The sequence below is a fragment of the Kogia breviceps genome, chromosome 9, assembly GCF_026419965.1.
Source record: "Kogia breviceps isolate mKogBre1 chromosome 9, mKogBre1 haplotype 1, whole genome shotgun sequence".
In the NCBI taxonomy this organism is placed as follows: domain Eukaryota; kingdom Metazoa; phylum Chordata; class Mammalia; order Artiodactyla; family Physeteridae; genus Kogia; species Kogia breviceps.
This window is the reverse complement of record NC_081318.1, coordinates 35,780,271-35,798,033: the sequence shown is the minus strand read 5'-3', so window position 1 is coordinate 35,798,033 and position 17,763 is coordinate 35,780,271. Positions and strand designations below refer to the sequence as shown.

The 17,763-nt window shown below is 35.4% G+C and overlaps 1 protein-coding gene across 1 annotated transcript in view; it reads right to left on the bottom strand.

Moving 5' to 3' along the window:
• Nucleotides 1-12,457, bottom strand: part of PPP1R3A (protein phosphatase 1 regulatory subunit 3A) — a 38,091-nt gene extending 25,634 nt beyond the window's left edge. The window contains exon 1 of the mRNA XM_059074586.2: nucleotides 11,576-12,457. Within this exon, the coding sequence (XP_058930569.1) occupies nucleotides 11,576-12,363 (788 nt within the window). The 5' untranslated portion in view covers nucleotides 12,364-12,457. The remainder of the gene's footprint in view (nucleotides 1-11,575) is intronic.
• Nucleotides 12,458-17,763: the final 5,306 nt, after the last annotated feature.

Sequence of the window (17,763 nt, the reverse complement as noted above, 5' to 3'; positions counted from 1 at the left end):
AAAAGTACTCAACAGAATGTAGCAGATTCATCATACTACTTTGTAGGTTTTAAGGTTAAACATTTACATGCACTGCATTATTTCTCTTTAATTGTTTTTGTTTTTATGGTTTCATATAAGCAAAGACCAAGAATCTGCAATCTCAAGACAGAGAGGATGTGGTTTAGGTGTTTTGGTTTAGGTACAGGGGAGGAATCTGGTAGAGGCAAAAGGCCCAGTCAAAGGAAGTCATTAAGGTAAAGAAAAGCAGACAGAACAACAGCCAGACCCAGAATCCACAGGTGTCAGAATCAGTGAGTGCCCCAAGCAGCAGCAGCAGCAGAACCAACAATACTGAGAGTATTGGCCCTGGTCCTGGCCCTGGCAAAGAGAAAGAATGAAGGACTCAATTCTGATCAGTGGACATTCAATATCTGCCTTTGGTCTTTTATTATTCAGCCTGTTGGATTTTTCTCTTGTCCCACTGGTCTGGATTGTGATATGAAGGAAGCCAAAAGCTGACCAATGAGTATTTCTTTTATTTGGGATGTTAAGATTACTTGACATTACAGAAGAGTAACATTGTACTGACTCAATGAATCAGCTCTTTAGAAGACAGGAAAGAAGGAAAGACTAAATAAAGTGTCCTATAGTAGACTATATTAACTTATTTCTCAATTTGATCTTTCTTTGATACCCTGGTAACTAAATTAAATTTAGTAACTAAAGTAAATTTAGACTACTACAAGATGTTAGTATGGTTAATATGTTCAATTCTATATTTAATTTTGAATCAATTTATGCAACAAATATGTGGTTATTGAAGAAATAAATTTCCCTCTTAGCTGTTGTTTTTATAATGTGTAAGTATGGTTTTTGTATACTCTGTTCTTTACTTTTAAAATAATGTGTTGTTTTAAATAAATTTATTTATTTATTTTGGCTGCTTTGGGTCTTCCTTGCTATGCGCAGGCTTTCTCTAGTTGCAGCGAGCGGGAGCTACTCTTCGTTGCGGTGCATGGGCTTCTCATTGCGGTGGCTTCTCTTGTTGCAGGACATGGGCTCTAGGCGTGCAGGCTTCAGTAGTTGTGGCATGCGGGCTCAGTAGTTGTGGCTCGAGGGCTCTAGAACGCAGGCTCAGTAGTTGTGGTGCACGGGCTCAGTTGCTCTGTGGCATGTGGGATCTTCCTGGACCAGGGCTCGAACCCATGTCCCCTGCATTGGCAGGTGGATTCTTAACCACTACGCCAGCAAGGAAGCCCCAGAAACGATGTTTATTTTTATTCAAATGAACAATCATTACTTATGTGGCAATGGAATCGAATATGAGTGTAGAATTAATAGGAGTTGGCAAAGGAGAAATCAGTTCTTATGTTGACATTTCTTAGTTGCATGACTGGAATGATGACTATGACTTTAAACAAAGTATAGGATAGAGGAAGAAGGATTAGGATTGAAGGGGAAATGTAACTTTGGTTTGGGACGTAAGGGAATTAATTTGCCACATGGATATCCAGATGGAGATGACCAGTAGGACCCTGATTTTTAAAGATTGTGAAAACAATAAAAGCACTCATCATTAAAATTATAAAAAGCATAATTCACTCTTTAAGTATTCAGAATGGATACTTTAGGATTTTACCAGGCTCTACGGTTATCGGGTTTAATCAATATTTTATCAGAGCTTTTCCACACAAAACCCTTTGTTAGTCACAGTGGGGAATAATGCTTAAACTAATATACCACTGCTGACCTCAAGGATCTTGCAATCCATTTGAGAAGATGGCACACACATAAAAGTTTTTAAAAGTGCAGGAAAAGGCCACCATTTGGAAGGCCACCATTGGAAGAATTGTGGCTAAACAAATATAGAGGGACATATGACAAAAGTCCTCTTCTCAAATAAAAATATCTGATAAACAGTAAGTTTCACTGCAAGTTAATTTCTTCGCCTATAAATTGCATCAGATGCAAACATGGCAAACAGCAACCCTTTCATTTAAGGAAAGTTGTTTTATTTTGCATCATAGGAGTAGCTACTCCATGGGAAAATATTGCCGGAAACGCTGGTCATTTTAAGGCAGTATAGTAAAGCTATAAAAGGGCAAAAGCAAGTTCCATAACACGGATAAATAGACAGTAGGAGTAGCCCTGGTGAACTACACCGAGTTTTATGAGATTTGTAAACAAATGCCTTGAATGTTCATATAACTGCCATTGTCTAAAGCTTAACTTGGTTTGCCAAAGGTAACTTGGAATGAGGTATTACTAATACAAACAATATAAAATACTAGAAAATTATGAACTATCTGTGAAAAGTGAAAAGCTCATATATACATATGCGTGTGTGCTTTCCACACAAAAAAGCAATTCATCAAGGATAACTTGAATGTAGGTGGGCAATATTACTTATACTGCTCCCTATGTTCAATTTACTAAATAAATTATCAGCTGGATTGAAGGTACCAGTCCTCTGTACATATTCATTGCTTCAAACAATACCTTTTAATTAAAATTGTACACACACATAGACACGTACACACAGAATCAATAATTTTAACATATATTAAAATGACTTCTGCTTGTGAACACAGTATTAACCGTTCTACAAAAAGGTACACTTACAACAGTTTAAATTTCAGCTGGTCAATGTTACATTTGGTTTTTACAAATCTATTCAAAATTTCTTTTCAATGTACTTACAAAATTATATTATTGAATGAAATTGTATTAGAATGAGATTTCTAAAAAAGGGTGTAGCCATTATTCAAAATTATTCCTTATTTGTCTAAGAGAGTTTCAACAATTCTAATACAGCTATCTTTTTAGGTAGGTTTGAGAAATAAATGACATGATCTTCTGAAGTACTTTTAATTTTGTGATTTAGTAAAATAAAGCCTCTTTCCCTTCTCTAACTCCCATAAGAGTCCAATACTCAGGACTCAGAGCTAAGGAGGGGAGGATTAGGAAAGCTTCTTAGCTAGCCTATTAACCTATCCAGCTGCCCCGATACCTTGTGTCCGGCAGTGCATGGTCCTTGTAATGGTGCTATCATTCACTGCTTGGTGATGACTTTTTTCTTCTCTGACTTTTGCATTGAAATACTACAAACTAGTTTATTAGTTTAATCATTAGGAACTCAGGGAGGAAATCTAAAGTTGTTGAGCTTATTTGACATGGAAAATAGAAATTAAATACTTTAATTTTAAAGTATAAGGATAGGAACTCCACCATTTAATTCAGTTGAGAATCAGAGTAAACAAATGACAAGATTAAAGGTATAGAACAACATGAATGGCTACATGAAAAACAGAATTTCCTGATCAAATACCTTACTAAAGAACACAATCTTCCCAGGAGATGTTTAAAAAGAGAATATTATAGCATTTGGCTTGGGTAGTTTTCAGAATAATCCTGCCTGAGAGCAAAGGATAGAATTAGATGGTCTCTCCTACAATACAATTTAAGGAAGACTGTTCAGAAATCAAGTGCTGTATTAGCATTGGAAAAAAATGATTATAACGTTATTTACACTAAGCACAGTAGTCTTATACACTTACTCAAGATTATGTGTGAAGATTATATTTTTTTTTCTGCTTGTACCTGAATGTGATTTTAAAATTCGGTGAGATTTTTCCATTGGCAAATACTCAAGAGATTTAAGTTGTAACAATATATTATTATAAAATTATTTATAAACATTAATCCTCAGGAGGAGATATTAGTAAAATGTGAAAATACTCAGCTTTATATCATATGTGGCTTATGAAGCTGAAAGTTACCTGAGCAGTTCCATGTAATTTGTAATTGTGTGACTACATCCACAGTAATTTTTAAGAATGAAAATCAGCTTAGGGTTTTTATCACAGCTTTAGAGTCAATAGGTTAGCTTTGTATCATGGTTTAATTCTGTAAAACAAGCAGAGTACCATCAGTGTTAAATGGGTATAAAATCTGTTTCACATAATTAGGAAAAGCATCTACAATTTGCATGCTTTACAGGTTTAAATTTGGGGGATATTTTGATCTTTTTTACTACTGCAAACTTCAAAAGGGGTGAATGAAATTCAAATCTACAACCGCACCCAGGACAATCATTGTCTTATGGTGTTAGAATCCCATTTATAGTTTTGACTTGAATAACACTGAGGTACAACACAGACAGACCATTTTCAGAATAACTGGAGGGGGAGGGAACAGTAAAATTTCCTAAAACAGGTTTGTTTAATGTACAATTGGTCTCTGTCACTAAACAATGCTGTATAACAATCCAGTTTGGCAATCTATTTCTATTTGTCATAAAATCTTTAAACAGCAGGATAGTATGGCTGAGGTTTCAAAACCAGTTATTATTTATATAATAGATAATAACACTACCATGCCAGTTACCCAAGTAAAGCTATTAGAGAAGCAGAATAAAAACCAGAAAAGATTTGAGAGTTTATGCCCTGAGGAGCTTTTTCTTTTTACATAGCGGTGGGGTACAGAAAATGCTTCAAAAGCAGAGAAATGACCAAAATGCAATGGTGTCTAATAGATCTTCTTAGAGGAAAAAATTGTATCAAATTCAGTTTCATTAACTGAGTTATCTGTAATGAGGTAGATGGACCTAGAATCTGTCATACAGAGTGAAGTAAGTCAGAAAGAGAAAAACAAATACCGTATGCTAACACACATATATGGAATCTAAAAAACCAGTACTGATGAACCTAGTGGCAGGGCAGGAATAAAGACACAGACGTAGAGAACGGACTTGAGGACACAGAAGGGGAAGGGGAAGCTGAGACGAAGTAAGAGTGTAGCATGGACATATATACACTACCAAATGTAAAATGCATTGGCTAGTGGGAAGTTGCTGCACAGCACAGGGAGATCAGCTCAATGCTTTGTGACCACCTAGAGGGGTGGGATAGGGAGGGTGGGAGGGAGGCGCAAGAGGGAGGGGATATGGGGATATATGTATACTTATAGCTGATTCACTTTGTTATACAGCAGAAACTAACACAACATTGTAAAGCAGTTGTACTCCAATAAACATATAATTTTAAAATTCAATTTCATTTTCTATTCATATGTATACAGGGATGATAAGGTGAAACTGTGTATAGCCAACTCAGTTTTTTAGTCCAAAAGAACCATCTTAAGAAGAACTACCTTAAGAAAAAACATGTTGTACTTCATTAAAAAAATACCTAAAAGATCCAGTCGATGTTCCAAAATTTTTTTTGTAACCCAGAAGTTGCTGGAATTGGGGAATCATTTTTCCCCATAGTAGCAATGCCATAAAATATTAGCTTCCCTGGTTAGTGCCCCAAAGCTTATTGAACCCATAATTTTAAAACTATGTATTTGTACTAACCTGGATCCAGGCAGCAGGAATGATACTGAGGGGAAAAATCATCTCTCCATTAATCTTGGGCATAGGACTAGCCATGTATAAGATTTTAAAATATGGAATTTATCACCAATGCCATTTTGAGTATCTACAAAGTGTCAGCAACTGGGATAGATGTTTATATATGTTAGCTAATGTATTTGTCATAGCAGCTCTTCCAAGTGGAGATTATTATCCCTATTTTATACCTGAATAAAATGGATACAAAGCATAATTTATCCAAGTTCATACAGCTACTAATTAGTTAGAATGAAAGCCCAGATCTGCCCTACTTTAAAGCCCATGCTGTTTCCAATATGCCTTGTTGTTTTTGGAATCCTCCTTCGCTCCCAAATACACACACACACACACTCCAGACCCCCAGGGTCCTCCTGCTTCTGTGGAGCCCCTACCAAAACTCTGTATTCAAATCTGCCTTGTACCCCATAGTGCTCCCTGTTCTAAAATTATCCATTTCCACTGTCTCAATCCAAACTCAAATCCCATTTGTGCAGCTGACCTTAATTGGGTATAAAATAGAGATAGTCCCTGCCAGCCTAGACGTCTGCATTTAAGGAAAGGAATTTTTAAGTGTGTGTATATTATATAAATGTGTGCTTACACATATAAACACACACACACACACACACACACACTTATATATGTATGATCTTTTAAGTCTGACAACGCAGTGGACAGTTAGGCCCACTTCAGGTGACTGCCCCTGAGGTTACTTCTCTTATACTATTCCTGTTGGGGTGCTGGGGTAAAACCTTGGAACAAGGACAAGAGTCACAGTGAGCAGAATTGGAAGAAGATGAAAAACTTAAGTGTCCCACTTCACAATCACCTTTTGCCTGGAGCGTTATTGGCTCAGAGTTCTTGGGCCCTGGTCCATTTTTACAGGCTGCAGATAGACTTCAGGTGGGAAGTAAGCTCGTAGAGATCCCAGAGGATCCATGTGAGGCCTGGCATCCATAGTGATTCCCTTCAACTGGGGCTTGAGAGAAACCCTGAGTGGTAAGACCCTCTTCTTCCTCTTCTCTCAGAGAAGATTCAAAACTACTCTAGGGAAAGTCTAGGCTTATAGGGGTATGGATTTCCCACAGGACCAGGAAGCCACAAAGCCCTGGTAGATCTCCACGGAAACTCTAAACTAGTTGGTTCCTTGCTGTCAACCAGCTGGCAGCTTCCAAACAGTCCTCCTGATGGGTTCTGTGCAGCTGTGTTCTGGGTTTCCATATGGCCCTGCCAGAGGTCCCTCCCTTAAACAGACCTGGCTTCCACAATTAGCGTGCACTCAAAACAGGTTAGTTATGGAATACATTAAGTCCTAAAGGCCTCATGGGGCTGTTGACACTTCTTTGCACTACTTCCAGGACCCCAGGTTATACTGTAAGTGAAAATTAAGGAAGTCTCACACTCCTAAAGCTCTGACTGGAACATGCAACATGACCATATCTTAGGCACCATTTTCCAATGCTTTTCTTGGCTTCATTTTAATGATTTTCCCACCCTGAAAGATAAACTCTCTCTAATCTTAAAGTCATGCTTTAGAAAGTATCTCTCTCTTTCCCATTCTTGAATGTACCTGGTTCTGTTCCTCAGGGGCAAAAATTGAAGACTGATCAATTTTTTTCCTTTGGCATTGAAATCTTTTGGGAATTTATTTGCATTCACTTGGCCAAGTTATAAATACCATCCAACACCTATATCATGCCATTTCATTACTTAAAATAATAAATTGGTTTCACTTAACAAAATACAAAACCATATGAAGTCAGTCTGTGTACCCAATGGTTAGGAACATTTAGCAGCTGTTGGGAGGTAAAAAGAGATGCTGAAAAGGTCAGTCCGCTGTCCAGAACACAAGATCAGTTATAGATCACAGATCCGAGAAGACCTGAAATGTAATGTAAGTAGTTCTTTTTCATCCATGGCTTCCCTGGTATACCCAATGAATCTGAGCTTTGTTTTGGTGTTCTTTCCCACCCACCCCCTCTGCTCTCAGCCCCTGTGAGGCCTGTTCCCTTGGGGCCTCTGTTTTCACGGGGTCATGTTTCCAGCCATATGCCTAACAACACAGTACCTGACACACAGGCCCTTAATAAACACCTGTGGAATGAATTTTGAAACCTGAACAAGGAAGACTATGATGTCAGGAGAAACAACACAAGTCCAAGAACCAAGAAATTAGTTAGCTGAACACAATTTGATAATAATGATGACAATTATATTTGGGTATTAATGACTACTTTATATGTGCCCAACACTTTACTAGAAGTTTTTAAAATATAATCTCATTTTATTTCAGCTTAATCATCACAACATTGGGCAGGCACTATTACCCCTATTTACAGATGAATAAACTGAGGCTTTGAGACGTAAAGTAATATGTCCATGGCCACATAGTTAAGTGTATATTAACTGAGATTAATATGTGTGTCTGTTCAATGCCATAATCAATGCCTTTTTTAACCCTTTTGATCTGGTCCTCCATTTTTTCATCTATTAAACATGGAAATTTTAATAGTCATTAAGATCTCTTCCAACTTTAAGATGTTCTAGATATCAGGTGGTTACATCTCCAGAAAATTTAGAATTCAATGAGTTTCACTTGTTGATTAAAATCCTGCAAAAGACAAAGAAATGGCTCTCTAAAGCTAAAAATTTAGAACCCGTGAAAGGAAAGAGAAAAGGAACTTTTGGGCAGTTTGGGCTTTTCTAGGGTTTTTCAGATCCACCTAAAGCTAGAGTTAGCCTTGTCTTTTTACAGGAGTTATTATTTACTGATAACTTACTATGTTCCAGACACTATGCCAAAACTTTATATGTATTATTTTATGGAAATCTCTAACAATGTCTATGAGATAGTACTATTGTTATTCACAATTAACAGAAGGGGTACTAAGTTTAACTTGCATAAGGTCACACAGCTAGCATGTGGTGCAGCTTGGACTCAAACCCAGATTTGTTTAACTCTGAAGCCCCAAATTTAACTTTGAAGTTATACTACTTGTGCATGCTATTTTTAGTTTATTTATCTATGTACATTTAATATTATTTATATCAATGTCATTTAATTCTTTTTGTCATTTATTTTGAAATAATGCCCCTGAGATGTAGATCAGAAATCTGCTTAGTTTGTTTGCTAACACATACACCAGTGCCACATATGTGGTGACACTTACCGAGTATTTCATGATGCATGCCCTTCAGTGCAATTAAATACCTTTGGGTCACTCTCAGTCATATGCCTGTGAGTTACAAACTCTGTTTCCCTCTCCCTCTAGATATTTCTTTCTGTCCAAAGTGGATGGATTAATAAGAATCAAAGAAAACAGAAAACCACATCGATATGGAGGTTTGCAAACTCTGACCTGAAAAAAATCTCCATAGAGAAAACATAACAGAAATCCTACCTCACTCAATGTGTTCCCACAATTCATTCTGTACTTATTAGAAGGGATTATTGACACTTTTAGAAGATACAGTCTCTGAGACCCTGATAGCAAATTAACTTTGGTATCAAGAGGAATTCAAGTTAGTTGTTACTCTCTACATTAAGACAGACTTATTTTCAGTTTAACTCTGACTTTTGTTACACACTATTATTAACCTACTTGCATGTATGAAGTAAAAATTCACATACATTTCTCTTCTGCATTTATCTTCTCAAAGAAGTGACCTCCAAATTAAGTTACATAGGAAGTGTGGAAATGCTCAAAACAGACCCATTTAGATTCTGTAACTTTTGAAGGGAGGAAGATATTTTAGAAGCTATAACTTTTTTGATCAAATAAGTATTAGTCCATTTTTGCTTTAGCCAAGTACACATTTTGTAAAAGAACACTACTAAGGTGTGCTGTTTTTCCCTAACCAAATTCTTCACAATGAAATCCAACTGCAATATTCATTTAGAAATTTGATAATGCTCTCTTGTGTGAGTTTTAGGAATATTTGAAACCCCATTGCATATAAATTATATCCTGGAAAAGCTGTATAAATATTCTGTTATGGCACATGCTGTTCTAAGGATCTGTCAGAATTTCCTTTATACACTCCATTTTGAGTGGTATATAAATCAGATGTAAAAATTCATGTTGGACTGAAATTCAGCGCAAAAGGCCTCCTCCAGAGGCAAATGTTTTTTTTCAAAATGTGGTTTGAATTATGTTGGTCATTTTTAAGTTATAGAAGTGCAGAAAATGTATTTGTGGTTTTGAAGGAGAGAGATTTTTCCATTTTTATAACTCATTAGGAAACTTTACGGGCCTTTAGACCATTTTGTGGTTTAGCTCTTCTCAAGTTTTTCCCCAAAGCAATATTAGAACTTGAATGGTGTCCGCTATGAATCCAATGCTTACTGTTCTGAATACAAATGTGGGTATTGATATATATCCAGTTATACATATCTTAGACTAGGAGAAGTTTCAATAATATCATGACTGGGATAGATTAGGCCTAGCAGTTAACCTTTTTTGTTCTTGCTATCAAGTCAAGTTTGCTCTATCAAAGGAATCCTCTATCTTTACCATAGTTCAGAATGTAATGCTTGTAATTTTAAATCTGCATTTCTTAACTTGCAGAAAAATCCAGAGTTAAATGCTGCCTCTTTTATGAGGTCTTTGACAATAAGGCTATACCTTTTTTAAGTTTCACTTTTCTCTAATATATAGGGCAACTTGCAGCATGTATATTAGATATTCACAGATGATGATCTTATTTGTAAAGTATTTAATATGTATATGTTTATAAATAGTTTATTAAATAGTGTTAAACTTATTTTATCTATATAGCTAACATGTTGCTGAGTAATTTCATAAACTAATAAACTATTACTTTAGCACACAGAGATTATGATTATATTATCTCTCAGTAGCATCAGTTAAAACCTGAGAAACTTTTGTTTGGAATAAGAAATGTAGCATATCTCACAAAGTCAGATAAACCAATCTTTCAAATGACTTTAAAGGATAAGGAAAACAGAAATATTTTATATGATTGAATTGCTTCACCTACATTATATTTAGTTCTTTAATGCATTAGAATAACACATTTACTAGTTATTATTTATTGCCGTATAAGAGATCAAGGCATTAAAGCATAAGAGGTTAGAAATTTCCCAATGTAATTCTTTATGTTTTTATTTAATTCCACTTAGAATCTGGGTGTCTTGATTCTTAATACAGTTCCCTTTTCATCATCTTACACTATTTCTGGTGCAGTTACTAGAATCCTTGGGTCTAGTGACAGTTACGGTGGACCATCCAGAGGGTAATCAAACATTTGCCTGTGGCTGGCAGAGCAATGTGGATTTTTCCCTTGGGACACTGAGGAACAGGAGAAATCCATCTCCTCTTGGATGTTTTATCTACTCGCCTACTGTCATGGAAATTAGCCAACTCTACAAGCGAGAGAATTGAATACTCAGTTTTCTTTATTTTTTTACATTAACAGGAGAGCAAGGTTACTAATGAGGGGTCATATCCCAAATCTCTAATCTATAAAGCTTATATCCTTATTTCTATTTAGGTCATTTTTTTATTCTGCTCCATTTACTTTTACTAAATTATACTACTTTGTGTTCTATAATGTTACATTTGGTTATAATTATAAATTTTTATGTGTAATTCATGCATCACTCATATACTTCTGTCTTTCTCTTAGCTTATCATTAAAGTCATAGCTCTTCCGATTTAACTTAATATGTATCACTCCAAACATCCCTGTATGACTCAATCAGTCGTTAAAAAGTTTGTTACAGCTTTGGGGGGAAGTCTATGAATTTCTGAGCACTAGATACATATTGAAATACAGTTTTATGTTAATCAGAAATGTTTTGAAGTACGGCAAAAGTATTTAAAAACCACTGAAAATAAATATACATTAAATGACAAAATAGTTTTATATGTTAAGAATCTAGATTCCATGGTTTGAATTTAAGCAATTTATAACTCGCTAGGTAGGCAATATACACATTGCAGTCCCCCTGCCATCTGTTACATTATACCCATATTTTCCTTACATTTGGAGGAGAGATAACACAGTGCTTTTATTTGAATAGCACTGACCTTATTAAAGCCTAGCACCATTGTTTTTATACATAACAAAAATATATTTTTAAACAGAATGGCTATTTCTTACAACCAGTGAAATAAAGAATGACCTTAAATAACCTAAAGATTATTAAAAAGTAAGGAATGTAAGATATATCCTCACCTTGATTTTACCTTTAAGCAGCCTTTTATTTGTCTGTTAGGAACTTCGTCCTGTAGTTTTCCAGGCTCCAGCTCTTGTTCTTTCTTTTGACAAACCAGTATATAATTTGTGCCATTATTATTTGACCAAAATGTACCAACAGAAGTTTCATAACGTATACAAAACTCAACTTTACTGCCATCTTTTTGATAAGGAGGAACCAATAAAATCTTAAAGGAGAATTGGTCAGTTTCACCATCATATGAATTTGGGACATATTCTGCTAATATGTCATAATATGTCTGCCAGTCATCTAAGGACATTCTCACATATACTAACTTCTCAAAAGAAATATTCAAAACTCGGATAATGCCCTTCATACTTGTAGATCCAGGAAGATACTCAGTTGATTCCAGTATTGCTTTCTGTACTTGAAGTTGTTGCATAAGGTCTTCTTTTGAAGAAGGCAAGTCAAATAGTGGAGATAAAACGTATTCTTCTGTGTGGAAAATGTCCTTCATTAAGTCAAAATCAGTTGAACCACTCGGAAATTCCCAGGAATCAAATTCTTTAACAGACACAAGATTGAACCCAAAGTTGTCAGCAAATGAAACTCTTCTCGCACCTGAAGCTGGAGTGTCCAGGTAAAGGTCTTCAGATGAATCAGAACCTCGTCTGCTAGGTTGAGGGGAGAAACCAGGTCTGAAGGTAGCTTTAACTTCTTCATCTTCAGAAAGAGAATCAGATAAATTAGGAACTTCTAAAAAGTTATCTTTGCTAATCTGACTAGGTTCTTCAGAAGGCTCCATTGGGCTCTCTGATATCAAATAAGAGAGAACTGTACAACTAGTAGAGGCTGATACTTGAGACACTGAGGCTTAAAATAAGTATAAGGTTACAGTTGACATTGCAGAAAGGAGTCAGCTCTATAAATAGGTCTGATGGCGTGTAAACTATGCTCACTTGCCTCCAAAGGCCTTTAATATGATAGCGTCCATGTTACTCTCACCAGCATGTTTCAGGTTTAACCCTCAGTTTTAAAAGTTGCATATGTTTATGAGTTCCAAAGAGACATCTTAAATCATTTTCTGCTGTGTTCAACAATCTGAAACTTTAGAATAAAATTATTATTTTAACTAGTTGATATTAAAAATGAAAACTTGAACCATTTATTTTAAAAGACAATAAAATTAGTATCACAATACTAAATATGTAGTTTGAGCTAAACCCATCCATTGGAGCAGGCAAGGGAAGACAGGAGAGAATGAGAACATTTATAGAACTGGAAAGATCCAGTGTCTAATAATAATGATAGCTACCATTTATCATGGATTTATATATAATGTAAACTCTAAAGGGTTAAATAGAGGTGCTGGGAGTTCTGAGGAAAGAAACATGATTTAGATGGAGAAGGTATCATTTGAAATAAACCATGAAGAGTAGGTAGAATATATACATCCAGGGTTGGAATGAGGTGGATTTTCCAGGTGGAAGAAATAGCCTAAGCCAAGGCCTAGAACAAATAATTAGTCAAATCTGTTATTTTAAACATTATTGTTTCTTTCAATTAAGCCATGGAAAGATTCAAACAAGTAATGTTTAATTAACTTGAAAATATAAGTGGGCAATGGTAAACCTGGCCCAGGAGTAAAATATTTATGTAGAATAAAATGTTCATCTTTGGCAAATTGCCATTTTATGCCCACAGAGCAGAAGTTAATACCATGACATGTTGGGGTTCTATGTGAGTTTTAAAGTGTGAACAGCCTGTTTAGACTCTCATATTTTTTTGTATTAGTGTAAAACCCATTTTGGAATTGGCAATTGGGAAAAACCTTAAAAAAATTTAAACATACATATGCTTTGACCCAGAAAGTGCTCCAGCTATGAATTTGCCCGATCAGTAGGGATAAGTATGCGAAGATAAATGTAGATATATGTTCATAATAGGATTGATTGGATTATTTTTAAAATTCTAGAAACTATCTAAATATCCATCAACAGGGAAATGGACAAATAATGTTACACCCATTCAGTAGAATGTTTTACAGTCATTACAAAGGATAAAGTACCACTTTATGTGTTGATATGGAAAGGCAACCAAAATAAATGGCTAAGTGAAGAAAGGAAAGTGTGCACAAATATGTGCATAGAAAATTTCTGGAAAGACACAAAAGAAACTATTAGCAGTGGTTATCTCTAACCACAGAGGTTGAAGGTTCTAAGGAAAAGGGACTCATTCATTTCAGTTTATGGTCTCTCTACTGTTTGAAATATTAACCATGAGAAAGGTTTTCTTTCAATATATCTTCAACTCAATAAGTGTGAGAGGTGATTATTTTTTTTTAAAAAGAGAATTCAGTAGCATAATTTCTTTAAAATTACAGCTTTATAAATACATTATAACTTACTGAATAATTTGAATTGCATACAGTAGCGGATCAAGCAATTATTTTTGAAATTAAAAATAAATAGTGTCTAGGATAAGAGAATAAAATTATTTAGGCTTTACCACATAGCTAGAATGGGTGATGACCACATGGGTTGTTCAAGAATGGAAAATGGCTGTGGAAATGACTATCCCTTGCAAATGTAATGACCATTAGCCATGAGTAGCCATATTCCAAGGTACCTAAAATATGTCATTAGCTAGTCAAGGAAATTCATAACAAAGTACTCCATAGAATTTGTAAATAATCCATACAGTCATATAAACAATAGAATAATGAAAATTTGCAGATAGAATAATGAAAATTTGCAGATAGAATAATGTACTAAAGTAGTACATCCAAGGATTATAAGCAGAGACATGGAGATAAAGACCTCTGGGTTTGTACACTGGCTGTGACACTTACTAGCTGGGTGACCTTCAGAACGTTGCTCAAATTTTCTAACCCTAAATTTCCCTGATTGCTAAAATGCAATGTTAACAATTAAATGAGATGCTTGCTAAAATGTTTAGCACAAAACTTATAGTAATAGAAGCAATCATTATTTTTATATCTATGTATGTCTGTGAAAGGTTGATTTTAAGATACACCGATAGATCAGATAGATACATAGATAGCTAGATGGACAGACATAGAGAATCTACCTATACAATATTAAGTAATGGTTTATAATTTGCATCATTTTTGTCTTTTTTTAAAGGCTATAGTATATAACATTTAGCTTTACAAGACATAAAGTAGCTCTACATTAGAAAATGGTCCTGTATTTGAGCTTAACTTTCCTGTTCTTAATTTCTCTTCCCACAGAGCAATACTCCCTTGATTTGTAATAATCACTGCCTATCTTTTGGAGTGTATAACCTTTGCGTAATTGTAGACAGTTGACATATTCCCCCTTAGTCACCACTTAGCTAAAGCAGAGTGATTTCATCTTTTCAGTCTCTTCTCACATGTCAGTCCTTTGGCACTTCTTATCGTTTTGTTACTCCTCTGTGAACTCCTTCCAGCTTGCCTATATTATTCTGTTAATGAGCTGCCCCCAGATGAATGCAGTAGCACGGATCGAGTGTCTCTGGGGCATGTAAAGAAACTCTACCAATTTCAGCCTTGTGACTCGGTGTTTGTATCAGTTAAAATTCACATCTCCTTGCTTTTTTTCCACATCATAGATCAAACCAACATCTCATTTTCTCATACTCACTACTACCTCAATTTTAACGTGACTTTTACCACATTCTTCCTCAATACCTTAGGTATACCAGTTTTATCAGAGTTATGACTTTTTAAAAAAATTATTTATTTGTTTGTTTACCAAACGGCAGCTCAAGTTTCCACACATTCCACTTCCTTTGTATTAATCAAACATTCTCAACGTTACCTTTAACATAAAAGGCTCTTTCAGTCAGGATCCCTGTAAATAGGAAGTAGATGTCATGCTCAAAATAAGATAATTCCAGGAGGGTTTATTTACAAAGGTCTATTTATAACGTGTAAATGCAGAAGAGCCACAAGGGTTAGTACGGTAACCTGGGGCCAATCGCATCAGAGCTGTTACATTCCTCAAGTGAAGAGGAAAGGGGGCAATCGTCAAAACTTGAAAGCACAGAGTTCCGTAAACTATATACCAGCCTGAAGGGGATCAGTGATATTTGGTCAAGGGACACAGCCAGCTGAAGATGACCTTGCCAGGAGTGATCCATGGGCAAAAATACACTGAATTTACTCTTCTTCTTTCCTACACTATCCTGCCTGGGCTACCCATTTGCCAGAGGCTATGGGTTCTATTACAGTTCATTCAGGTCAGTCTCCCAGAGCAGAGAGCAGGGTGGAAAAGGGGGAAAAAAGTGGTGAGTGGGTATGGAAGAGCAAACAAAAGATATTGGAGATTAAGATTTTGTATTTACTTATCTTTATGTGCTTATGCGCTATATTTAAGCATATGTATGTGTTGCTCTTTCTTCATACATATTCCATCTCAATGCCAACTGAGTTTCTATTACCTGATCTTTTATTATCCTAGCAAAAAAGTTCAAATATCTAAGATCTTTAAGCTCTGATCCAGTGGAAGCCACATAAGAAATATAGAGCTTATCCATGGATGACTAAGAAAGAAATGATCTTTTTGAGATTAATTATAACGTGGCATTTGTTTCCCTTGTTAGCGTATCTTTATCTGCAACCTAAACTCAAGAAAATTTTGTCAAAAGAGAACCTGGACCAGTGATTCTTAACAAGAGATACATAGTAAAAATCACTGAGTGAGATGTTCAGACTCCACAGGCTCAGGTGCACTATCAGGTCTACTGAATGTGAGCTTCCAGGTTGATGCTGCCCCGCAAGTGATTCTGGTATACAGACTGGTTACAAGGCATGACCCCATAGGGTCCAGGACTTAGGTTCTAGTTAGAAAGAGATGTAGCTATCATACCTCAAGTACCACATGCTTTTTTTTATACAGAGGCTATAAAATACTTTTACAAAAAAAATGACAAAAATTTAGTTGGGTTTCAGAGTATCAGAACTTTAAGGCATTTAGCAATCATCTAGTCTAGTCCCTTCATTTTCACATAAGGAAACTGAAATCCAGAGCAATGAAGGACCCCATCATTTGATAACAGAGCTGGGACTTGAACTCAGCTCTCTCTTGCTTTCAGTCCTGTATTCTCCATATTATCCATCCATACACCAATTTGTAATTAACAAATTAATCATTCTTTGAAAAATAGTCATTAAAATTCGTTTGTTCTAGATCTAGTTTATTTTTTTAATCAATTAACTTTTGTGAACTTTCTTTTTTCCATTTGTTGAAATATCTCCAGAGGTGTCCAGATAATTTTTATTTGTGGCAGAGTCTCTCAACCTTTTTTAACCTATGCTCCTTTGGTAAATATAATATCTTACACTGTTTTCTCTTGCTCCCTCAGAGACTTTGCTATACTCCTATTTGGGAATTACTGGTCTCAGTTATAAAAATGAATTATATGATCTCTTTAGAACTAATATTGATATTTATTATTTTAAAGGACCGTTAAAGGGTCCTACTTCAAACATAGCTTGAGACGCAGATTTGTTCATCAGATCCCAGTCATTGGAAAAAAAAAATCCTTTGAAAATGTTCACATCTACCAATAAAGCATACCCAGATAAGTCAGCAGAAAATGAAAACTTTGCCATATGAAGGTAAATGTTTAAAGGGATGTGTCATTTATTCCGTGGAGAGGTGAATAATTCAGTATAGGTAATTGATCATGTTATAACGGAAGGGTTTGCCACCAAAGGCAGCATCTAGATTCTTTAGCTTAATTTATAAAAGAAAAACTAGTAACATACTCAAGCACCAAGAGCTTATTTTATATGGATTGTATAATGTGCTTTAATCTCCTTTGATCAAAATAAAGGCATATAAGTATAGAGTAGTTATAAAAATCTAGAGTTTTAAGGACAGTTAGCAAGCAAGCATCAGGGCTACCCCCTTCATTTTACATATAAGAAAACTGAAATCTAAGTGGTCAACTGGATTCTTACCTTGGGTTGTGGGTGATTTCAGCATTAACCTTAGAAGGAAATCATATTGTAAACTTCTGAAAGACATACCATCTGATAATATCTTAGTAAATTGTTGATTGACCCATAAAAAGCATGCTCATAGTATATGTGTTTTGATATTAAAAAGTACAGCTAAGCACACTGTACTAGGAATAAGTAGGCCTGAATTCTGGATTCACGTTTATCACTAGGAAATTGTATAACATTGGAAAT